Source organism: Osmerus mordax, chromosome 9, assembly GCF_038355195.1.
Source record: "Osmerus mordax isolate fOsmMor3 chromosome 9, fOsmMor3.pri, whole genome shotgun sequence".
Classification (NCBI taxonomy): domain Eukaryota; kingdom Metazoa; phylum Chordata; class Actinopteri; order Osmeriformes; family Osmeridae; genus Osmerus; species Osmerus mordax.
In genome coordinates, this window is record NC_090058.1 from 6,438,525 (window position 1) to 6,463,041 (window position 24,517).

Genomic DNA, 24,517 nt, shown 5'->3' on the forward strand with positions numbered 1-24,517 from the left:
TTGGATCTGCTGAGCTCACTGTTGTTAAACCTTAGGGCCCTTCTTTAACACAGTAAACTTTGACGGAAAGGTTTAGGTGTCGCCTTAATCAATCTTATTTATGTAGGTGTTTTTTTGGGGAGGTGAGGGGAGGGGGGGTGCCAGGGGTCATATAGGTCATTTTGATGAAAATGTCAGATGGGAGTCAGATGGCTGACAGTTAGGGAATCAGACTATTAATCAGAAGGTTGCTGGTTTGATTCCCAGCCGTGCAAAATGATGTTGTGTCCTTGGGCAAGGCAGTTCACCCTACTTGCCTCGGGGAGAATGTACTTACTGTAAGTCTCTCTGGATAAGAGCGTCTGCTAAATGACAAAAATGTAAATGTAAAGTCTGATATTGCGGTTGCGCAGACAATATCAAACACATGAAAACACGGAGCACAACACATTACATATTGATGTCTTCATTGATTTCAAGACAATTTTTTTTTTTAATGTGTCTTGTATCTCACTTAAACAAGCATAGCATACATACATAAGCATTCATACCTTATCATACTGTGGGTTGTCTTCCAACCATTTGTCACTGTATATAATACATATATTTCGATAAATAAATGTTGCTAAAAACAATAAAAAATGTCTGAACTAAAGACCCACCTATATTTGATGGAAATACATTATACTTGATGTATGGAAAAAGTGCACATTTATTCAGTCCAGAACTCCAGCCTGTTCCTCAGTCACGTCCCACAGCGACGTATGTCATTGATTATAAGTCATCCTAGGGTGAGATATGCAGGAGGACATTGCATATTTTACAATGATGGCTGGTTTATATTCAGCAATGACTAGCTCCTGTTGCCCACAGGAATTAATTAAGCACAATCCTGTGCCATTCCTCACATTGACTCTGCTAGGTTCAAGCATATGGTTTCTTATTATTATTAGATGCCTGCAGAGTCCTCCTGACTGAGAAAAACATAATTATCCTGTGATTGTGAGTGAATTTGGACCACTAAATTAGAATATTAATGCGTTTCTATCTTCATGATTTACACTCATTCTCTCATTCTGTATTTGTTCTTTGTTCATGCAAAGAACCCCTAGGCCTACTTGGTCAAGTTCAGGGAGAGAGTGACACGGTGTGGTGAAAGGGGGAAATTGCAAGTGCGTCTCGATGTAGTATTTCAACTCTTGGTAACTGTCGGTAGCATTACAATGCCAAAATCCCCAAAAGAGGACACGTGTGTAAACCCAAATATGAAAAAAAACATCAGACTGTGTAAATTATTCTGTAGCCTACATTATAGCCTAGACCTTGAAAATTCTACCAAATTGTTTTAGTAGGCCTAGTATATTGGGTGTGCAATGCATGCTATAAAATATCGGGAGGTTGGTTGCATGGGATATATAATTATCTAGGCTATATACCAACAAATGTGCCTATAATTCCAAAACAGTATTTTGTAAATTAAATATATCGTATGTTTTGACAGCATCACACGGTTTGCTTAATACAATAAAACGTCTCACTTTAATTGTATATGTTGTGGTGCACTGACTAATAATTCCACCTTCGCTCTGCACCGTTGCATATCCATGCATTGCTGTCAATAATCCTCAACTGTAGGCTACTGTAAATGCATGGAAGGCAAGCCCGTGCATGGGTGTCCAAGAAACCCCATCGATGAGACAAAACTCGCGGCGTGAACGTGGCAGCCATTTTACATCCTCAAGAGTGAATGAGTGGATCCGGACCAGTGCCGGGAGTTTTACACTTTTTCTCTTTTAATTAACACACTTTCCTTCCGAAATAATCAACAACATACAAGTTGGTGATCCATCGGCAGGTATGATGAACGCAACTAATTAGTCACATCTTTCGTAATTGATATGTACAGTCAAAGATCGTGTGGTGTTTCGAACAATGTGGAAACTGGTGGTTGGGACGGGTTCTCCAGACCGGCTTTTTGAAAATGGACTCTTCCTATGTGGCGGCACGTTGACAAACCATGAAGCTAGCACACTTAGCCTGCAAGGCCTGTATTCACATTCCAAATAATTAGCTAAATTCTTTAAATCAGCAAACTATGTTGGTTATAGGGGCATATATAGTCATGAAGGGGGAGTGAGCTTAGCTAAGTTAGCTATCTGGCCAATTCTGACAGATCAAGAATGACGTGCTCATTGTCACTGGCGCTAGCTAGCTAGCCTCAGCACGAGCGTGCAAACTCGAAAGTGTTGTTAAGACCAGTGCTGTCAAACAGTGAACTACTGCCATGTAGTTCCCCCTTACTACTTAAACATTTGCTATGCAATATGCATATTAATTGGATGGCTACCTGATTTTAATTCAAAATTAGTTAATGTGGTTTGTTATTGTCTGACAGACTTGTCAAGGAGGGGGCTATGGTTAGCTACTAGTTAGCTCTATGGCGCTAGGCAGTTGAACATGTGTCATTCAGAGTTTGCTAGGCTTGGTAGGCCATGGCGTGCTAGGAGAAATCGTCTTTGCCGCTAGCAAGCGTGACTGCTAATCTATAAAGTAGTTTTAACCATAAACAATTATGGTTAAAAATGACAACTACATTGAAGGTGTGAACATCTGTTTGAAGTTTAAACCCAAATCTGGAACGAGTAATTGTTTAACTCGACTAATTTATAAATTAGTCAGGCTAAACGTTAGACGTCTAATCAAAGTTTGCAATGAATAACTGCTAAGATATAAAACTTGGTACCCAAGTTAATGACCTAACTATGGCAATTCCTCAGTAACCATTTTATCTTTAATATCGCATATAGTGTTGGTTAGCATAGTTTGAATTGTGTAGCCACATTTGTTTCTGGGATATTTCGAAGCTCAACCCCATTTTGCAATAAACAATTGTAAATTGTTTTATTGCCTTTAGCTTGCTAGCTAGTCTTTCTGACTTTAACCAGACAACATTAGCTAGCTAATTGTTTTGTGCTAGTTTGCTAGCGAAATGACCTAATTGTTAGTTTGCTAGGTTATTGTTGTAACTTTGCATAGAAGATATAAAACATTGGTAACTGTAACGCATGCTTGCTGACTGGACAGCCACCGGAAACTAGGGCTTCAGACTGTGCAGGAGAAACACGTGTTTCAGCTATCTGGCCCGTGCTGAAGTCAGCAACCGAACGGCGAGCTAACTCATAATTTAGTGATCAGACCAAGCCCCTGTGACGGCGGGAGGGGAGAAGTACCTAGCCAGCTTGTTGCTTTGAACTTCATCCTGATCAGAAACCTAAGTCTGGAAACTGGGTCGGGATTATGGAATTAATACATTTGATAAATATGGTGACTGACATTATTCCATATATTCTACAAACCAGTCCATCAAAACATGCTGCATCTCCACGTTACATTTTTGGCCTGAATTCCTATCTAAGACGTTGCTCCTTCCTGAACGCACCACAGTTTGCCCTTAACCCCAGGAATTAATTTGGCTCATTGCATTTGCACAGATTTCTGGAGACATGGCCACAGAACATATTAATGGAAATGGTCCAGAAGAACCTATGGAAACCTCCTCTGCAGTTACCCATTCTGAGCACTTCCAGACTTTAATAGAAGCTGGTTTACCACAGAAAGTTGCTGAAAAACTAGACGAAATTTACATAGCAGGTAAGGCACATTGAATATCCAGCATATTCATTCACACAAATATTTATTTTTGCAATTGCATGTGCTGTCATATTTTATTATATATATATCACCTTTGAATGTGGGAATTGGGATCCTCAAGCAACTTTTTGTGGTTTCCTACCAAAATGGGTACTGCAGTGTTAACCAAAAATAATACGATGAAAGACGCCACGAATGCTATTGGTTTGAAATGAAGCATTCGCGTGTCTGTTAATGATGTACACCACTTCCGCATAGAAAAAGTCACATATATGGATGTCCTGTGAACGCAGCTCTGGCATCACAGCCAGTGCTGCGTTCTCAGAAATTGGAAGCTGAAGCAAAGATTCGCTCTGTCAAATCAGGCCTCCTATTCAGTTGAGATCTCCCAGTCTCAGCCAAATACTCTATATACCAGATAAGACCTCCCCAGCCCCATCTTCCCATCACAACTAGTGTTGATGTAAGAATATTGCCTAGGTATATATGCAAGGTTCTCAAACTAGCTTTATCCTGTCCACAGTCTTTTGTCAGGTTGTCGTAATCATATTTGGAACAGCCAATTCGGATCTGAGCCCTCTCAGATTTGGATATCACAAATGTCTAGGGTTGTAGAGGGGTTCAGAGGGTTTCCTGATCTCGATTTTGAGATCACTCAAAGCGCAGAGCAGTAGCCAGCCAGCCAGCCAGATGGACATAAGCAGAAACAATGGCAGCAGCTGTCGGTGTCTGGGACAGGTGATGGGCCCTCCGTGGAGCAGAATGTGGACGGGCTCATTAGGAGAGCCCCACAGTACAGGGGACTGCCGTGTCCAGTTTCACCAACACATCTGTTAAGATTAGTTCTACAAAAAATAGACACTCGAAAGTGCTGCTCTTACAGAACGCACCATCAATACAGTGCCATTCCAAGGCTCTAAATGGACCCATGTCTTTTGAATGATTCTGCACTTTGCTTCAGAATTCCTTGTCTCTGAAATGTGTCATTTAACAATGGGAAATAAATTGACTTTAATTTTTCCTCTCTTCAAGACCCCAGATCTGTGTATTAAATTGCATGACCATCCTATAATATTTTGACTTACCTATCATGTTGTCATGGTTTTTTTTCTCGTGCTGTCTTCTCTTTTCAGGTTTGGTGTCACACAGTGACTTAGATGACCGAGCAATCGAGGCCCTGAAGGAGTTCAACGAGGAAGGTGCTCTGCAAGTTTTGTTGCAGTTCAAGGACAGCGACCTCTCACATGTTCAGGTATGGTCTGAGTCAGTTTGGATGAGCAGGAATTGTTTATCAATACTGCCTGTCTGATTTATTAGTAAGGGTCTACATATAGATCCGATTTGTTGTGCGTTCACAATCTGTTTTCAGTCGTAACAATAACACAAGCAGGGCTCGCTAATCCAATATGTAAATAAAAGTATAGTGTGGCAGTATGAGTATCAAGCTCCTTTTCTAATCCAGAAACCTACTGAACTGACTTTGTTTGCACAGAACAAAAGTGCCTTTCTGTGTGGAGTAATGAAGACGTACAGACAGAGGGAGAAACAGGGGACCAAAGTCTCGGACTCTAACAAAGGACCAGATGAGGCCAAAATCAAGGTGAGGATGGAGTAGTAGAGGGCTGCATATCACACAGCTAGAAAAACTGTCTCTTCCATTTTCCTCTGTGTGCACAAGTCCACCAAATGTGACAATTCTGACACTGGAGTGGTCCAAGGCTAATAATTTAAACAACCCAATGACTATCTTTTGTAATGGAGTGGACAAGTGCACACCTAATGGGGAAACAATACACTTAACATGTAACCCTCTAAATATAAATATTTAAAAGATGTGTGTTTGGTGTTTGACTGAAACCCTCCCTGTTAAGGCCCTACTGGAGAGGACTGGCTACACACTTGATGTGACCACGGGCCAGAGGAAGTATGGAGGTCCTCCTCCAGACTCCGCCCACTCGGGGGCTCAGCCCACCATTGGTACAGAGGTATGCCTCAACACTACGCCGGCACTGTTAACATTTAGAGAAGTGCAATCATCCCGTTTCCTTCCCTTGAGTTAATTGCCATCTCGAATACGATAGGGTCTTTGAAATGGTCTCTAAACCAGTTATACCAATTTTATCATATCAGGTGGGAAGGAAAACATTTAAAATATTTCACTTTCAACTAGTTTCTTCTCCTTTTCTTTCCCATTTGAGATTTTTGTGGGTAAGATCCCCAGAGACCTGTTTGAAGATGAGCTGGTGCCACTGTTTGAGAAGGCGGGGCCGATCTGGGACCTGCGTCTGATGATGGACCCTCTCAGTGGCCTCAACCGAGGCTATGCTTTTGTCACGTTCTGCACCAAAGAGGCTGCGCAGGAGGCAGTCAAACTGGTACATCTGTTTGAAACTAGCACTCTGTTTGTGGACCATCTATAATGGTGGTTCCACCCAGGTCAGAGTCCATGTCCTGTGCATAGCAGTGGCACACATCCATAGATGCACAATTGTTTATACAGTGTACTTATTGTGCACTTGATCTATATAATCAAACCATTTCAGTAGCCCCCCAAAAGTGCAAACTCGCCATGAAGTCTAAATCAAGCATGTACAATTGTGAATTGTTTCACAGGCTGAGGCAGATGCCTGTTGCCATATGTGGTCAACCTCCTTCCTGACAGTAATGATAGGAATGGAGGTCTCAGACTGGCTTTGCTAACTATATGACATGTTCTCTCTCTCCCTCCCCCCAATCCCCTTGCACAGTGCAACAACAATGAAATTCGACCAGGCAAACACATTGGCGTGTGCATCTCTGTGGCCAATAATAGACTGTTTGTTGGCTCCATCCCCAAGAGTAAAACAAAAGAGCAGATCGTGGAAGAGTTTGCAAAAGTCACAGGTACTGATAACCCAACTCCTGTGTTGAACCACCCAGTGGAATAGTGAATTTACAGGTTATTGTCATATACACATCAAACTTGAACTAATCGGTACCTCTATGCTGAATTGCATGGTTTGTTTTCTGTCAGCTATAACCTGCACACTGGAACTTAGTTCCAGTAAAAATAAATACAAATAATAGATTGTTAACTAAAAGATTATCACTCATCAGATTTGGATTCATTCTTCCATTATCTCCGCTGCCGGCATTGACCTACTGCAAGTTTTTCAAACAGTTTTACATATAAACATTTGCACATATTATAGGTTGTATTGTGGGGGAAATTAAGTTTCAGTATTTATTTCTGAAACAGCTTCTGTATTCAGTTTCCAAATGATGACATCATTAATCTATACTGGAGTAACTCCGGTTACGATGATAGCTTACCGCTAAGATCTGAATGGAAACTGAGCAGAAGTTGGTTTAACATATTTAATTGTCTTCTCCAAATCACCATGATGGACAGTAGAAGAGCTTTGTGCAGAGGAAAAACTCTTTCCATAGATTTTAGAGCAGCCTGATAGGTTGTAAATTATTGGACTTCCATTTTCAGCTGTGCTCATCATCAAATGGCTCTATATAACAGATATGACTGATACTATGATTTGTTCAGATTATTCACCTTATTTTTTAATTCCCACCCCTCTCCCCTCCACATTCTCCTTTTATCTCCCTCCCTCCCTCCTTGTCTTTCAACAGAGGGTCTTAATGATGTCATCCTGTACCACCAGCCTGACGACAAGAAGAAGAACAGGGGCTTCTGCTTCCTGGAGTATGAAGACCACAAGACCGCTGCCCAGGCCCGCCGCCGCCTGATGAGCGGCAAGGTCAAGGTGTGGGGGAACGTGGTGACGGTGGAATGGGCGGACCCCATAGAGGACCCAGACCCTGAGGTCATGGCCAAGGTAAAGATGGATCTAAGCACGAGGGAAAGGTGGTTAGTGGGAGTTTCATCAATGTCCGATTTTATTGTACTCCCTTGTTACAGCCATTCGTAGAACATTAAGGACTTTAATATGAGTTCTAAAGCTGTGGTGAAGAGGTGAAGTGACAGTTGTAATCACAGAAAGAGGTTGAATAGATTCTGTTTGCTGCGAAGTGTCCAGATGATGACATCCTTATTTTATTCTTGAGTAACTCCAGTTATGTTGAAAGCTTACCGCTAAGATCTGATTGGACACTGACCAGAAACTGTTTGTACATGCCCTCGTCTGTCACATTGTCTTGTTGTCATCCCTCTGAGCTTGAGATGCTTGTCAACTCTAACTTGAATTAGGAGGGTGACTCATTCAATGGTAGCCACATAGTAATTGAGTTTCATATAGTTTTGAATTTGATGCTTAAACTTTAGGAATCCAGTTTCAATTGTCCAATATGTGACCCCCTGTGTTATAAACCAATTTAATAAACCAACTTTTTCTTGTTCCTCACCACTGTACAGGTCAAAGTGCTGTTTGTGAGAAACCTGGCCAGTACTGTTACGGAGGAGATACTTGAAAAGGCCTTCAGTCAGTTTGGCAAACTGGAGCGGGTGAAGAAGCTGAAAGACTATGCTTTTATTCACTTTGAGGAGAGGGATGGTGCTGTGAAGGTATTATACTCCATCAAAGCTTTCTTTGAATCTCAGTAAACTTTATTAGGGTTCTTAGGTCCTCTCTCCTCACTTCCTTCAAATGGTGCATTGGAGATTACAGAAGGTTCTTTCCCTGAGATTTTCTCAATTTAAACTGAGGGGAGAGATGGGGTAAGGAAGCAAGTAGAGGCTTCTGGGTTTCTGTCCCTACTGGGTTGCCCTTTTTAACTCAAAGCACACAGCAAGCAACAAACAGTTACACCGAATGCAGCGCTTGCTTCATGCATCCAAACACGCCTTAAATGGCACCAGGAGAAGATTTACCTTGATGACTGGAACACAATCAGCTTTTAGATGCCTACGGCAATAACATTTATAAATGTGGTATATCACAGTATGTGTGTGGGACAAGGCCGTAATCATAATGTATATTGGGACACACACATCCCCCCCCCAATTTTCATATCTGGTCAAAATGTGTCTCCCCCCCCCCCCCAATATATTGATATAAAAATATAAATGTGCTACGCTGCGACAGGCAACCACGTACGCTTTCCGAAATTATCATAAAAAATGTAATTTGTCCCCCCCAATGTTGACTCCATGGCTACGGCCTTGGTGTGGGAAGCCTTGTCCTTTTAGGAGAGGTCAGAGTTTGATTGGACTTCCTGTCTTCACAGGCGCTGGCCGATCTCAATGGCAAGGACCTGGAGGGAGAACACATCGAAATAGTCTTTGCTAAGCCACCTGACCAGAAGAGGAAAGAACGCAAAGCCCAGAGGCAAGCGGCTAAAACGCAAATGTAGGTAGAAGCTGATGTTAAGATTATTTCTATTTGTGTTTGCTGCGTTCTTACTGTATGCATCCTGCTCAGACCTAAAGCATTCTCTTTTGCTTCTCCCCAGGTATGACGATTACTATTACTACGGACCCCCCCACATGCCCCCTCCAGCAAGAGGCAGAGGGCGAGGCAACAGGGGCGGCTACTCGTACCAGCCAGACTACTATGGCTATGAAGATTATTACGACTATTACGGTTATGACTACCATAACTACCGAGGCGGCTACGAAGACCCCTACTACGGCTACGAGGACTTCCAGACCACCGGGAGGGGCCGGGGGGGCAGAGGAGGAGCCCGTGGAGGGGCCACCCCATCCCGGGGCCGTGGGGCGGTCACACCCAGGGGCCGAGTGGGGTTCTCCCAGAGAGGAGGTCCAGGAACGAGCAGAGGTGAGTGAGGGGTGACAGGGCTTGGTATTTCTGAGTGCAATCTGTCTGTGTGCTTGGCTCATCTGACAGTCTTATGTCATATCTGTGTGTGTGTAAAGGTCTAAGTTGTGCTAAGCTATTTACTGCAAATCAGATCCAGAATTTGGGTATTGTGCAAGTTTCTCCAACATGTATATAGTTTAGTGTGATGTAATAAGCAGGTGTCCTTAGATAAGAATCGTCCATTTGACACTATAAACCTGTTTAAGTGTGTGTCTATTCTTTATAAATTAAAACGGCCTGAACTCCATAATTTAGTTTTTACCACTGTCTGAACTCGCCTGTTTTCCATGTGAAAAGGGACACCTGCTTGTTGGCTTCACAGCTAATCCCTGACAGGTGTCATCTTTCAGGGCTTCAGCTCAAGGCCTGTCAGTCTGTCTGCCTGCTTCTCTGCTGACCAGACCAACACGTGTAGGAAAAATGTTAGGAACTTCGAAGGAGGTTTTCTGTGTTGCAGCGTTTTATGACAAAAGTAGATGGGTAAAAAGTGTGTATTTATATTGATTTCATTGATTGTGTGTAAAAATGGGTTCTAATTGTATCTGTCTGTATTGTTGCTTGACCAGCAGGGAAACGGGGTCGAGGCCGGTCCTGACCTGTTTGTCGCGGTGAAGACTTGACTTGCTGTGTGGGGTTACACCATAAACTGCAATGGATGTGGATGGAAGAACTCGACGAAAAGGTCCAATGATATTCCAGCCTTACAGAAGCATCTCCCCCTCTCAAACTGCCACCCCCCCCTCCCTCCCTTCCCCTTTTAAGAGAACCGGAGCATTTAGAAGACTCGCCACTGCCCGCCCCTCCTCGTCCCTACCCCCAGCCCTGTCCTACAATCTCCCCCTGCCCCGCCCCCCCCAAAATGCCATTTTTAAATAATTATTGAAGAATTTGCACTTTTTACGTTTCTTAGTTTGAAGTGGCTCAAAGGAGCTTGATGCTATTGTATATTTTTGTGCTAATCGCAATTTTAATGTCGGAATATCCATGTTAATCTTAATCGTTTGATTTGGATGTTTTTGAAAGAGAACATTTGCAGGTTTTTAGGGTGTAGCCACCTGGCATGGATAAGTCAGGCATTCCAGGAAAGTGGTTCTTTTCAGAACTTGTCTTTAAAGGGTTGGTTGACTACCTCAGTACAGAGGACTAGACCACCCGGCCTGTACTGTACATAGGGAAACTATATTGATGAAAGCAGGGCTTGTTCACCACAAAATATGCACAAGAGAGGCAGCGCCAACTGATGTACTTAATGTAATATAGTCATTTTGCTGCAGCTCTGACACTGCAAACAGTCAAACTGGGCATGCAAAATAATCTCATATGATGAGCCCGAACAAGCCCTGCTTTTATCCTATTTTGAACTGAATTAGCTGCCTTGCTTCTTCAGATTATGTAGTTACTGGTTGTATAGTTTGGAAAAAAATGTTACTTTTGTAAAGGCTTCAAACATCCCAGAGGCACCCCAACTGCCTTTGACTAAGCCCTGCAGTCTCCCTTTCCCACTTCCAACAATGGATTTGTGTTTTTATAATACCAATAGAGTAATTTTGAAGGATGTACAACAGAATTATGTTCAGCACCCATCATTATAATACTAATAATCCTCGTTGAAAAACAATTGTCCCAATCATGGCAAAATCCTGATGACGATCCCTCCTGACAGTAAAACCAGCTACTTAAAAGTTCAGTCAAGGTCTTCTTTCTTGATTGAATTATAAAGGCCATGATGTCCAAGCCAGTGAGCATCTGTGTGGGTGTTTGTTGGTGAGGGATCCTAGTCACTACAGTGGTCAAAGGGATACTGCAGCTATGATTTGTATTCCATGTATAGCATAAGAGACTGAGCTATTCATCCGGTTTTGTACACAGTTAACTCCCTCTCAATAAAATCATTACAACCACCTTTTGAAAAAAGATGTTAGCAGTTTTAAACTATTGTTGGTGGCCAACAACGTTTTTTGCATTCCTGCAAATAAATTGTTTTATACTGTAAAATGGAGGTGAGTGTAACTTATTTTTGTAATAAAGCTTTTGATTTCTATCTGTTGTCTTACTGTTTGGATGGCGTGTTCCTGGTGAGTCAACAAGGTGATGGTTCAGTTAGCTCATCTGTCTGATTTGTTGGAGATCATCGCCAAGGCAAACCCAAGAGGATCATAAATTGCATTACAAGGTGTGTCAAAATCTACAAAAATTGAAGTCTCAAAGGACTCTCAACTTGTACAAATTAAGTGAATGCACTGGATATTATTTGTGTACCGGAGATGGCTGAGTTGATCTTGTATCAATTTGCACCCATATCGATGTTCATTTTACATTGGCCTGTGCGGAGGCTATATTTTCTGGCACCAGTAGGCTTTGGTGTTTAGACTAAAATGATGCTTTGCATATATTTGACACTGTTTACAGAGCTCTTAAATCACATCTGTGTGGCATTGGTGAAAAGGGGAAATGCTCGGTCACAGCGAGTCGAAGCGGAGATGACATCAAGCTGTGACGGAGTCACTAGGTGCGTCTCAGTGACGAAAATAACGCATGTAAGCCGAACGAATAGTTTTTGGCAGAAATGCAATGGTAACCTAGCTAAGAACGACAAATATTTTATAAACTAGTTTTAATGTGTCGGACAAAACACCCAAAATAATTTCATGTGATCGGTTTAGAGGACAGCTGCGTTGAATATTAATTCAACTGAGCTTGTATTGCTTAGTCAATGAGCGTGCGTTGCTCGTTGTCAACATAAAAGAGGGATGCCACTCTGCATTTTAAGGAACAAAATTCAACTGCCAACTATTCGGATCTACCATTTACGGTGAGTACACCAAATATCCAATTTTAGGCTAGATGTTGCGCTTATGTAGCAGCATAATGAATGGAAACCGCCTGTCTATCGTACGTCGGAATATGAATGTTTTTTTGTGACCATAGCAGATCCGACAACGACAATGGGATGCATCAGCGCCTATCTGCAGAAACTGAGGCACAGGATACGGTTGGACCTAATCCGGGAGTTGGGACGCCAGTACCCGGTCTTCTGCTTCCTTCTGCTGGTCCTTCTCCTATCCACAGTCCTGCTGAACAGGTACGTAGGTCCGGACCGGAACGACAACAACAGAAACGCACCGTCATCATCATTATCATAATCAACAACTTCAGAAACATCATCTTCATAAACATTAACATTATCATTAAAATACTGCTCGTATGAGAGATTTGATGTACAAGAGCATATTGTAGCAGCATAGAAGCACAAATGGCAAAACATATTCTGTAGGGCTAATTAATTGCAATATGTACAGTAGCCTATGTAGATTAGTATTATTTGATGTTTGTTTACCATGTTACAAATTATATTTTGTGTTAACAGATACCTGCACATTATTATGGTGTTCTGGTCTTTTCTGGCTGGAGTCGTCACCTTCTACTGCTCTCTGGGTCCAGAATCGCTGCTGCCCAACATCTTTCCATCCATTAAGCCAAAGAGCAAGGTAGCCAAATCTAAATAGTAGGGAGCTCCAAAGACAGAATGCAAACATATTTGAGCTATAGTCTATAAGATTGTGACATTCTAATATAGTCAGCGACCTATATTTAGGACGGACCCAGTTTATCTTAGTGTTGTGTGTATTGAAGTGTGTATCTCTGTCCCTCTCAACAGCTGGATCTGCTGGAGCTGTTTCCCTTGGGGCATAGCTGTGCAGTCTGTGGGAACATCAAATGTAAAAGGCACAGGTGAGGCTTTTTATGTCTGTGAATTCCAGCCCACAGTGAGAATGAGTTTGAAGATGATTTTCCAATACTGGCTCATCACTAGAACTGAAGACAACTTGTGTTACACTCCCACCAAGTGGCCAAATCTTATACAAGAGTGAATGACTGTATTGAGCTGAAAGACATTTTAAAATGTCTTACTGTGTCACATGTTTTTATATTTAATAGAATGTTTGAACACCTGATAGTGGGGGAAAATAAACCTCTCAATCTTTCAATCAACAGGCCAACTTTACTGTTGGAGAACTACCAACCATGGTTAGACTTGAAAGTTCCATCCAAAGTGGATGCCTCCCTTTCAGAAGTAAGAGTAATGAAAAAATCAGTCTCTTCTCTTTTTTTTACTTCTTTCCACACTTTCTCATACGACATACTTGCATTTTGTTTCAAGATTCTGGAATTGGTTCTTGAGAACTTTGTGTATCCCTGGTATAGGTAAGCAGTGGTATTTTCCTGCGGTGCTTCATATTACAATGCATAAACATGATGTTTGTTTTCATAATGTAGTTGAATTCATATGAACAGATTGAAATCCCCTTGGCAGGGACATCACAGACGATGAGGCGTTTGTTGACGAGCTGAGGGTAACTCTGCGTTTCCTGGCTGCGGTGTTAGTCCGACGGACACAGAAAGTGAGAATAACAAACGATCCATTGGACTGTATGGATGATGTGTCATAGTAGACCGGAGCAGCATTGATCCTGTCATTCTTGTTCTAGGTTGACGTCGCCTCCTTAATCACTCAAAAGTTGCTCAAGGTATCCATGAAGCACATTGAGATGATCAGCAAAGCAAGACTTAAAGGTTGTAGATTAATCACAGTCGTCATGATTCTTTCCCCTGTCACATTCTGCATGAGAATTAAGTTTTAACCCCCCCCCCCCACACACACACACACACACACCCTCACTTCCTCTTCCCCAGTGAAGAACGCTGAGTATCTGCAGCAAGCAGCCCTGGAGGAGTATGGACCTGACCTACACATGGCGCTGCGCAGTCGCAGAGACGAGCTGCTCTACCTCAGGAGGCTGACGGAGATGCTCTTCCCGTACGTCCTGCCCCCCAAGGCCTCAGACTGCAGGTACCTCCACACTGGGGAGAATTGAGTGCAATATTGATGACTCCGTCCAATAAGATTTGACTTTGAATCTGAAAAGCTTTAGACCATTGTCCTTCGTCTGTTTGTATCAGTGTCCAGCTTGATTTAATCTCTGCAGGGAATGTCATGCTTTAACTTACTCTTGACTGCTCACTTGTCTTATAAATAAAAAGGGGCCGGGGTTATTCTTCTTTATTTTCCAACTTCCTCTCCTTGTCTCTGTGTCACTGTTCAGATCTCTCACTCTCCTTATACGAGAGGTCTTGGCTGGCTCTGTTTTCCTTCCCTCCATGGACTACCTGGCTGACCCTGTGAGTGCTCTAGACCGTAAAGGTCAGGGGTCACTTCCTTTATGCTGAGGTCATTTTCAGGCATAAAGAGAATGATGCTCCTCCGAGGACAAAATGGACTGGATACAGATTGTTCTTGTTGGATTGTAATTGCTAATGTGTGGTCTCTCCTAATTTCAGGACACGGTCAACCATCTGCTTCTTATATTTATTGATAACTCTCCAGTAAGTTATCATTGTTTATGAGGAATTGCTCAAATTGCTTAACTGTTCATTTATTAACTTTTGTGTCTATGGTTTGTGTCAATGCTGTTTGCTTGTTTCATGTCATGTACATTACCCACCCTAGGATACTATCCTATCTCTGGTATTTAATCGAACTCTGTAGATTTGATGTAAAGAGTTTTATAACTTGTGTCTTTTCAGCCTGAGGCAGCATTAGAGCCCTCCTCAGTCTTGGTTCCCTTCCTGCAGAAATACTCTGAAACTCGCAACAAAAAGCCTTCAGTAAGTACCTAGGCTTCTATCATTTATAATACTGTCCAAATCTTCCGCCTTCCATGGACACATTCATGCCTGTGGGTCAAATTGTATCTTCCTCTCCTCTCCCAGGTGCTAAAACTGGAGTTAAAGGAGATCAGAGAGCAGCAGGACCTTCTCTTCCGCTTTATGAACTTCCTGAAACAAGAGGGGGCCGTCCATGTGCTCCAGTTCTGCCTCACCGTAGGTAAGCAATCCATCCCAACTTTATTTGTACAACACAAAGCATCTACATCCATTAGATACACAAGAAAAAACCTTCCAAACCTTGGTCCGACTAGTTTGACCTTTGCCCTCGCTTTTAACTCATCCCTTAGAGGAGTTCAACGATAAGATCTTGTGTCCTGAGCTGTCGGACGCTGAGATGTTGATGCTTCACGAGGAGGTGAAGCAGATATATGAGACCTACTGTCTGGACGAGAGCATCGACAAGATCCGCTTTGACCCCTTCATAGTGGAGGAGATTCGAAACAGTGAGTGGACGGGATTATATATTTGATTGGTTTCCTGCTGTTTGATTCGTTTAATCAATACAAAATGGGGTTTCTGCTCTGTGTTCGTCGTGCGCCTGCTCGAATCTGTTCTGTCGGGGTGTGCATTTGGGTTTTCTTTCTCTTGTAAGTTGATCCTGAAGATTCGAAAGCTGTCAGGTTGCTGGGCCTGTTTTCAGGTCTGCGATCTGCCTTTCTCCGTGTCTCCCTCCAGTTGCCCAGGGGCCCTATGCTGGTGTGGTGAAGCTGCAGACCATGCGCTGCCTGTTTGAGGCCTACGAGCATGTCCTCTCTCTGCTGGAGAATGTCTTCACACCCATGTTCTGTCACAGCGATGAGGTCAGACCCAACAGGCAAACAAATGACCACTCTAGTCACGCACCCCTCTGCCTCAACTTCCTAGACACAATCCCCGATCCCACATACACTTCTTATGTCAAACACCCACTTTTATGGGTGTAGGTATCGGGCCAAGCGTCTCCTTTGAGGATTCAGACACACGGTTCTGTGCTACGCTGATCCCTCCGCAACCCAACAGCTGCCGACCGTGTCACTTGCACTGGACTCACCACTGGCAAATGAGCTCACCCTGGCTGCTTGCCAAGCTGCCAACATGCATTACCCTCTCTACAGACGCCCTCATTGAATACAGCTGGACGCCTAGACCCAGCCAGCCCCTATTGTCCACCACAAACCCCTGTCTGAATAGAGGCTCTGGGAAGGAAAGATACTTTAAAGGATCCCCTATATGTCCTGATCCATTGTTTAGTTTTGAATGGAGGGTGCGTAACACTAAGCTTGGCCACTATTGTTTGTCTCTTGTTAAAAAACAACTCGACATAACTTTACCTTTTTCTTTTAAAATTGATGATAAAACACCTAAACCGTTGTCTTCATGAACTGCAAACTTTAGAGTTGTCCAGATAATCAGTGAGTTCAGAATGACCGAGAATGTGGTCTTCTTCCTGTGAAGATGATTTCCTGCCTTTCTGTCTGTTGTTCACCAGTACTTCCGGCAGCTTCTGAGGGGGGCTGAATCCCCAGCTAGGAACTCCAAGCTGAGTAGGTGGGTGGTGTTGTTGTTATAATTCTCTGTAGCCTCAGTCTGTGTTAAACTGTTGTATTAACACTAGGTGTCTGCGTTCACTCTAATCACTATACTGTTGTGCAGCTTGTCTGTATTAAGTACCCATTACTCTGTTAGAATAGTTCATATAGATGGAAGCCACAGAGAAGCTTCAGTTATCCCTGGGGGCACAGGTGCGCTTTTCCTCCTCATACCTGTCTGATGGGAAGCTACATTGGTTTTAGTTGGAAGGGAAACCCAAAGCTTCCCTGGGAGTTATTTGACTCATAATCTGCTGTTGCTGCAATTGGCCATCTGATTGTGGTGATGAAACAACAGAAACGTTCTTTCTGGGTGTTGGTTAACACAGCTGTAGCAGAGAGTCACTGTTTCACTCGCTGCAGTTTAAGACTCAAACCATTTCACTGTTTGTTGTTGTTTAGTGTCTGTCCTGTAGTACAGAGATATGTGTGTGTGACATGCACCTTTACCACAGCACTAACATGGTGTTTATGTGTGTGTGGCTCCTTTTTGAAACCTAGCATAGGACCATTATCCATAGACTATTTTAGTCATCCTTCTAGTACATCTATTATATATCATATAATAGATGTACCAAATCAGATGTACCAAAGGTTTACCAAAAGTGTTAAAGAGGCTTAACTCCTTGTGCCTATTGTTCCAGAAATAGCCTGAGTTTGGATGACATCCGGTGAGTATAGTTCTGTCTGGCCTTCAGTATGGTGTCCAGTCAGTGACTACATCCACTGCATAGGGTCTATGGTCAGCACTGCATACTAGATATACAAGTATACACAGCTGTCTAGTATACTAAACAGCATATACTTACGAGATATGTCGATATAGACCCAACGGCAGTGTAAGGAATCTATGCTGCCTTTCTAACAAAGTCAACCAAGATGTAAAAGGGATCTAGATTCAGGTCTGTGGTTGATTTTTCCAGACACAGGTGAAGTTTCCCCTCTGTGCGGCACGAAGGCACAGTGCTGCCTTCTAACCTTGTAGAAAGATCAGTCTTATGTTCTAAAGCTAGAGGAAATAAATAGAAGGAAGAGGAGGAGAAGGAGGAGTAAAGAATGGCACTTCTCCGCGGCACCCCATGCGTGAACACCACCATCAGCCCTGTCGGCTAACCTCCTCTGTCTCTCTTTCATCTGCCCATCCGCTCGTCCATCTATTCATCGCTGCCACGGACTGTGCTTGTGTCTATGGCTCTGTGGCTCTGTCTACTTCCTGGCCTGGCCTGGTGTATCTCCTGAACCTTCACTCTGCCTGCCCGCCTGCCTGCCTGACTTTTCCTGTCCCTGGGCCTGTCTAGTTTCTGGGAGTGGGACTGTTTCTGGGGGCCCGAATCTCCGTCCTCACTCTCCACCGGCTCCTCTTCACCTGCATCTGTTAACCCCTTCCATGCCCAGTCCTCTGTCCCCCTCCCACCTGGCTATCTTACTCCTCGACATGCCTCGCCCAAGTAAGTGTCCAGGGTCCATGTCCAGCCCATTTGATGTTGTCGTCCCTCTCCCAACCTCATCCCAATCAACACCCCTTGATCACCCGACTCCTGTTCACCTCTGCATGGGACCCCCCTCTTTTGTCACCTGTCTTCAATGTGGATTGACTGAGTCTGCTCCAAAAGTATGAACGTTATAGAGGATTTAGTGTTACGTGTACTGTGTTTTCAAACAGTATAATGCACCAGTAGATCCAAACAAATATTTTCCCCGCATGGAGAGTATTTAAAATACGTTATATTGGTTATGCATTTTGGTTTGATTGTATTTTTTTTTTGCTGCTGTTCGAACATCGCAATCATTTTATCGAACCGTGTGATTGTGCTCAGCTCTTAACTGCTCCCACTCATTGGTTTAGCAGTTTGTCCTGCAAGTCCTTAACCAGAAACCACAGGCGTTTGTTTGTGAGATGGCTTTGAAATGACGTGCTGCTTTGGTCTGTTAAGATGGCTACCCCCTACCAGCTTCTCCGCCTAGACCTCCTAACCCCTCGATCTTCCCTGTGACCCCTCCCTCTCCGGTCCCTCCGCTTCGCTGCATGCGCTGTGTTGAGGGCATGCATGCTGACCCTGGTGCCACTCGCACTCTGACCCCTGCCCTCCTGTCACGTGCAGGAACACATCCAAGAGGGGCGAGACGTTTGGGATCAGCCGCATCGGCAGCAAGATCAAGGGTGTGTTTAAGAGCACCACCATGGAAGGGGCCATGTTGCCGTCACACGGGCTTGCAGAGGGAGAGGATGACATGGTGAGTCAGCAACAGGAACGAGCAGGTTCACATCAGACGTTTGAAGGGGATAGGAACAAGGGCACCCGTCTGAACACTCTGGAAAATGTTTCAGTCCTGTCTGTCCTTCCTCCCTTGGGTAAACCACTAATCTGATATGACGTTTAAATGAGATCCAAACTAATCTGATGCGACTGGTTTGGAAACAGCTGTGTAGGAGCATATGGTTTCATCCATCTCGATATGTTTGATCATAAATGACCTCAAGGAATGGTTGAGGGAAAGATTTATTTAAGTTTTCAAGCTGAAACAGTGGATCTGGGCCAGGTTGATACCAGTAGCCACCACATAGGGGCAGTGCAGCAGGAAAGATATGATAACTATAGGGACACATGGGAATGGATAGATTTTTAGTGTGTTTAATTGAGGATGTTACAGACATTATATTGACAACTTTTACTCTAGGTATCAGATATTTTGGGGCTGATTTTATAGGTTGGACTGGACAAGAGGCTAGGATCATCTGTGAATATGAGGTTAACATGATTGCATTGAAACGTTCTGTTTATAACTGTTCTACATTGATCAGGTTATTTCTTGTAACTGGAAATTCTTCTAGATTTCAAGATGGATATCAGAATACATATCCTGAATGTCTCAGTCACTAAATCTGTTTTGATTAAATATAAGTTGAAAAAAAAAACAGAAAAAGAACAGACAATGCAGACTCAAAAAAAGATGTATGCACCTGTTTACTTGAACAGAACCGAAGTTTGACAGTGTTTCTTCATTCTTCAACAGCATTGTTCCAGATCTAAACCTCAGTATGTGTTTGTTTTCTCCTTCTCTAGCATTTCCATTAGCTAACGCACTAGATGCTCCAGTAACCAGGCTAGCTGTATTAGTGTTTGCAGATAAATCTGGTATTGCACTTCCTGTATTATAGCAGACTTCTTGTGTTGCTCCAATGCTTCCCGTTTGATTTAACTCAGATTTCACTGACATTCTGTTGTCCTCACATCATTAAGCTCTCTTCTGTTCTTCAGGTAGAGGAGGCCATGATGGTTCTGGAAGATGACTCTCCTATGGAAGCGGTCAGCACGCCTAGCACCCCCCGTAACCTGGCCGCATGGAGTATTACCATCCCCTATATAGACCTGTTTGATGACGAGGTCAAGAGGGAGAGAATCCCTGTTTTTTGCATTGATGTGGAGCGCAATGACAGGAAGGCAGGTGAGGGACTGTGAGTTTGAGAGAGAGAGAGTGAGTGTGAGTGTTGGAGAATGTGAGACTGTGTGTGACTGAGAGAGAGACTTAAGTCTGATGAGAGAGAGACTTAAGTCTGATGAGAGAAAGACCAGATCTCGCTGTAAATGGCAGGGCTATCTGCTACGCTGACTTATATCCACAATTTATGATCAAATAAAATTAACACACACAAAAAACGGTTTCAATGTAATGTAATCTATCTCGTTTGTGTTTTTCAGTGGGCCACGAGACAGAACACTGGTCTGTCTACAGGAGATACCTGGAATTTTATGTCCTGGAATCCAAACTGACTGAGTTTCATGGTAGGTAGTTTTTGCTTCTTGGTATAATAGGATTCCTCCTTGGACCAGTTCATACAACAAACTCATAGAATCACAGTTTATCTATGGTTAACATGTATTTTCATTTGGCTTATTAGTCATTCATTCTCATTATTATGAGAACCCTCACCATTTATATGTATAATTTATTTAGAAGAGGATTTATATCCACGGTTGTGGTTTGTACTCCCCCATAGGATCCTTTCCTGATGCACAGCTACCTTCCAAAAGAATCATTGGGCCAAAGAATTATGAATTTCTGACATCCAAACGTCAAGACTTCCAGGAGTATCTTCAGGTAACAAAAATAGAATTGGTACAACATGACCACAAGCTAGTTAAGATCTATACAAAAATATATATTGTAACTAGGCCAGTTACACAGAAATATATATGTCATGTGAAGTACTATAAATACCAGAGAATATTTGCAATAGCTCCAACTACGTACACCCATGCAATTTTGGACCGACCGACGAGCTATAGAGCTGCTAGTCACAGCTAACAAGAGGAAGAGGGGTGTCATGTTTCTCTCCATCTTACAGAAACTTCTCCAGCACCCTGAACTGAGTAACAGTCAACTTCTGGCTGACTTCCTGTCTCCACATAGTATGGAGTCCCAGTTCCTGGATAAGATGCTCCCTGATGTTAATCTAGGTAGGACCTGAGTACATGTATAAAAAAACAAAAACAAAAAACAAGTAGTACCTGACTACAAATTTAACAGTGGGTTTAAAATACAAACATATGTATTTTAGGCAAATGGTGACCTTTGATCCCAGGACAGTGGAATATAGTTTCAGATCTATAACATAGAACAACTGTTATTGGCCGGGTTTCCCAGATTCGTTAAGAAGCTCTTAACGCTAAGAGCTTCTTAGGAGCGTTCTAAGAACGCTCTAGAACGCTCTCAGAACGCTCCTAAGAAGCTCTTGGCGTTAAGAACTTCTTAACGAATCTGGGAAACCCGGCCATTATCAATAGAACACATTTATTCATAAAGCACATTTAAAAATAACAGTGCTAACCAAAGTGCCATACAAAAAAAATCTAAAATAAGGCTACAATGTAACCTTGAAGCACTATAAGAACATCATGGAATGCTTTTGCTTTTGTATTTCAGGAAAGATTATTAAATCTGTTCCCAGCAAACTCATTAAAGAAGTAAGTTGGGCAGTCTTATCTTAGCTTGAAGGGAGACTGAGAGAATACACAGAAACGACCCTGTGTTTGAGTGAATGTCACGAAATGTTTATGGAAATCATGTTTCATAACCCCTCTGTGCTTCTTCACTCCTCAGAAAGGACAACATCTAGAGCCATTCCTGCAGTCCTTCTTTAACTCCTGTGAGTCTCCCAAACCCAAACCCAGCCGGCCGGAGCTGACCATCCTGAGCCCCACGTCAGAGAACGATAAGAAGGTTGGTCAAATCCACACTGGCATTATTCCGTCTAAGACGGACTCGAGAGACCGCAGATAGATTGTGGCTAGTTAGATGTTTTGGAAACTGCAAAGACTGCGGCTTGTATTTTGTTGAGTTAGATTTTAATTTTACATTTATTTGTATTACTTTTATCACTTGTATTATTGTTTTTATTGATTTTATGTAAAGCACATCGAGCTGCAATTCTTGTATGAAATGTGCTATATAAATAGTCTTATTTTTATTCATCTACAAACATTCTCAACCAGCTTGACGCTGTTTGGCAGTATGAATGTGAATCAAATGTAACATTTCTGTTAGTAGTGTAGATTTGTAGATAATAGGATTTTTTTTCATTGCATCCAGTCAATAAGTTATTTTCTTCTGTTTTATAGCTGTTTAATGAGGTTTTCAAGAATAATGCCAACCGATCGGAGACAGCAGAGAAGAGGCACAATCAGAACTACTTTATGGAGATGATCACTGTGGAAGGAGTGTATGACTACTTAATGTATGTTGGTAAGTGTGGTCTCCCCAATCAATTTGAACTCATAAACACTCTCACATATATAACCATCACCATCAGCCGTATTACATTACATTTACAGTACAGTGCCACCACGCTCTCTCTTATGCCTCCTTGATTGACAGGCCGAGTGGTGTTCCACATCCCTGATTGGCTACACCACCTGCTGATGGGCGGGAAGATCCTATTCAAGAACACATTGGAGGCGTACACAGACCACTACCTGCAGCTCAAACTGGACCAGGTGGTCCAGGAACACCGGCTGGTCTCGCTTATCACACTGCTCAGAGGTACCTATCCTCAGACCCAAACAGAACCATACAGGCCACACCTGCTGGCCTCTGACCAGGGACCATAAAAAGTAGCCAATGGGGTGGGGATTCTCAGAGAATCGTTTACAGCTCAATATGGCTTATTGGTCAGATCCCACATGGAACCATGTTGGTTTCCATACATCCAGTTCCTCCTGGCCATGCCACGCAATGGAATGATATGGCTTTCATCGTGATGTGAATATATCCATGTGCGTTGTTTTACTAGATGCAGTGTTCTGTGAGACCAGTGAGCCACGCTGCTTACCAGACAAGCAGAAGAGGGCCAAGAAGACATTTGAGGAAATGATGAAATACATCCCAGGTGAGATCATTGGCACCACATGTATAGTGTGAGTATTGCAAAATGCTTCCTGTTCTTGAATACTAAAATGTTTTCCTTAGAAATGTGCTGTAATAAATGGAATCTACATTGTGGGCTGAACAAAAGTTGTGTTTTTAAAGAGGCATAGTTAATTCCATGATTTGTAGAAGGGAATGGTTTGTCACCATGACCTAGTTCATGTTGTTTGCTTCATACTCTTCCCAGAAAGCAAAATGGTGTCTGTAAACAAATAGTGACCAAAAGAAAACTATCCCTGTGTATAAGTAGGTGGTAAACTGACAGTCAAAATTTTTTTTAGAGTTCCTGGGTAAATGTATTGGGGAAGAGGCCAAGTATGAAGGAGTCCGTCTGCTTTTTGATGGACTGCAACAACCCGTCCTCAACAAGCAGGTACTGAAGTGCATAAACATCTCATCTGTCCTTGCAATGTCTTCTCTCCTTCTCTTTCCTACAAACACATAAAGCAAGTTTGACAGAGAAACAGTGTCCTGAGGTGCTCTGATTTATGGAGACGGACGACAATAAATCCACACCACAGAATGCATGTATTTTTTGTGCCTAAAATAGATTTTTTTTACAGATTTGTAATACTGTTTGTCTTATGCTGTTTGTACCGCTGTATAAACACAGACACATTATAATCTTGCTTAGCATATACAGGAAATGCGTCCACATGCTGTTCATCCTCTGCTCTGTTCATTCCACAGCTGACTTATGTGCTGTTGGATATTGCCATCCAGGAGCTCTTCCCTGAACTAAACAAGGTAAATAGTTCTGAAGTTGAAATAGTTTATATGTATATATCCGTGGCTGGTGCCCTAGATAAAGTGTAAAAACATAGTAGGATTTGGCTCTTTTTACTTAAAGTACTTAAGTTCAAGATGTCAGGGAAAGCAACCGTAGTCCTTTAATCACTTGGTATTTCCGAAGCAGAAGGAAGGAAAATTCCTGTTTTCCTGTTTATTTATTTTTTTATCAGCCGTTGATTAGATCTAATCATTTCTGGTTTCATGTACTTCCTCTGGTGTGTTAACCTTTGCCTTGTGGGTGTTTCTACTAGCAGGCCCAGAAGGAGGCATCTCTCATGGCTCCCTGGATGTAGCAAGAGGAACACCTATCACCACTTTCTGCTTCCTGCCTTTCTGCATGTGTGATGTATATGATCTGATTTCCTGGATACAGCCTAGTCTTGGACTGAGAGTATCTTTCAATTGAGAATGTATTTATTGTTTTGTTCCACAACTAGACTTTATATGTGTCGGACAAACTGGAGATGTGTATATCTGTACTTCACTGATCTTTGTCTATGGCCACTGCCCCTTCAGCGAGCATTCTTACTATTAACTGTCCATAACCTTTCCTTTTATACCTAAGTGGCAACTGTGAGAAAAGGGCAGGAAATGAAGGAT

General features: G+C 42.7%; 2 protein-coding genes across 8 annotated transcripts; both read left to right on the forward strand.

The window, feature by feature from the left end:
• Window positions 1–1,715: 1,715 nt before the first annotated feature.
• LOC136949194 (heterogeneous nuclear ribonucleoprotein Q-like) lies at window positions 1,716–11,442 on the forward strand. 2 transcript variants are annotated; one of them, XM_067243409.1, is made up of 12 exons: window positions 1,716–1,834; window positions 3,471–3,630; window positions 4,764–4,882; window positions 5,123–5,230; window positions 5,502–5,615; window positions 5,829–6,005; window positions 6,378–6,513; window positions 7,255–7,460; window positions 7,997–8,146; window positions 8,809–8,930; window positions 9,034–9,359; window positions 9,968–11,442. In XM_067243409.1, the coding sequence occupies exons 2-12, from the start codon at window positions 3,483–3,485 to the stop codon at window positions 9,994–9,996; spliced, it is 1,635 nt and encodes a 544-aa protein (XP_067099510.1). In that variant the 5' UTR covers window positions 1,716–1,834; window positions 3,471–3,482; the 3' UTR covers window positions 9,997–11,442. The 2 variants fall into 2 exon arrangements, with proteins under 2 accessions (XP_067099510.1, XP_067099512.1); XM_067243411.1 differs by lacking the exon at window positions 3,471–3,630 and having other exon boundaries at window positions 1,720–1,834.
• A 400-nt stretch (window positions 11,443–11,842) lies between these two features.
• On the forward strand, window positions 11,843–24,515 carry LOC136949195 (sorting nexin-14-like). Of its 6 annotated transcripts, XM_067243413.1 has the most exons (31): window positions 11,843–11,910; window positions 12,112–12,213; window positions 12,333–12,483; window positions 12,769–12,889; window positions 13,060–13,133; window positions 13,398–13,476; window positions 13,564–13,607; window positions 13,717–13,804; window positions 13,892–13,976; window positions 14,097–14,253; window positions 14,507–14,582; window positions 14,742–14,786; window positions 14,988–15,068; window positions 15,174–15,288; window positions 15,419–15,574; window positions 15,807–15,931; window positions 16,600–16,658; window positions 17,998–18,147; window positions 18,802–18,934; window positions 19,960–20,146; window positions 20,401–20,484; window positions 20,700–20,800; window positions 21,048–21,159; window positions 21,626–21,666; window positions 21,803–21,922; window positions 22,321–22,444; window positions 22,577–22,741; window positions 22,992–23,087; window positions 23,407–23,498; window positions 23,816–23,872; window positions 24,169–24,515. In XM_067243413.1, the coding sequence occupies exons 3-31, from the start codon at window positions 12,347–12,349 to the stop codon at window positions 24,208–24,210; spliced, it is 2,946 nt and encodes a 981-aa protein (XP_067099514.1). In that variant the 5' UTR covers window positions 11,843–11,910; window positions 12,112–12,213; window positions 12,333–12,346; the 3' UTR covers window positions 24,211–24,515. The 6 variants fall into 6 exon arrangements, with proteins under 6 accessions (XP_067099514.1, XP_067099513.1, XP_067099515.1 ...); XM_067243412.1 differs by lacking the exon at window positions 11,843–11,910 and having other exon boundaries at window positions 11,945–12,213; window positions 12,330–12,483; XM_067243414.1 differs by lacking the exon at window positions 11,843–11,910 and having other exon boundaries at window positions 11,945–12,213; window positions 24,172–24,515.
• The last annotated feature ends 2 nt before the right edge of the window (window positions 24,516–24,517 follow it).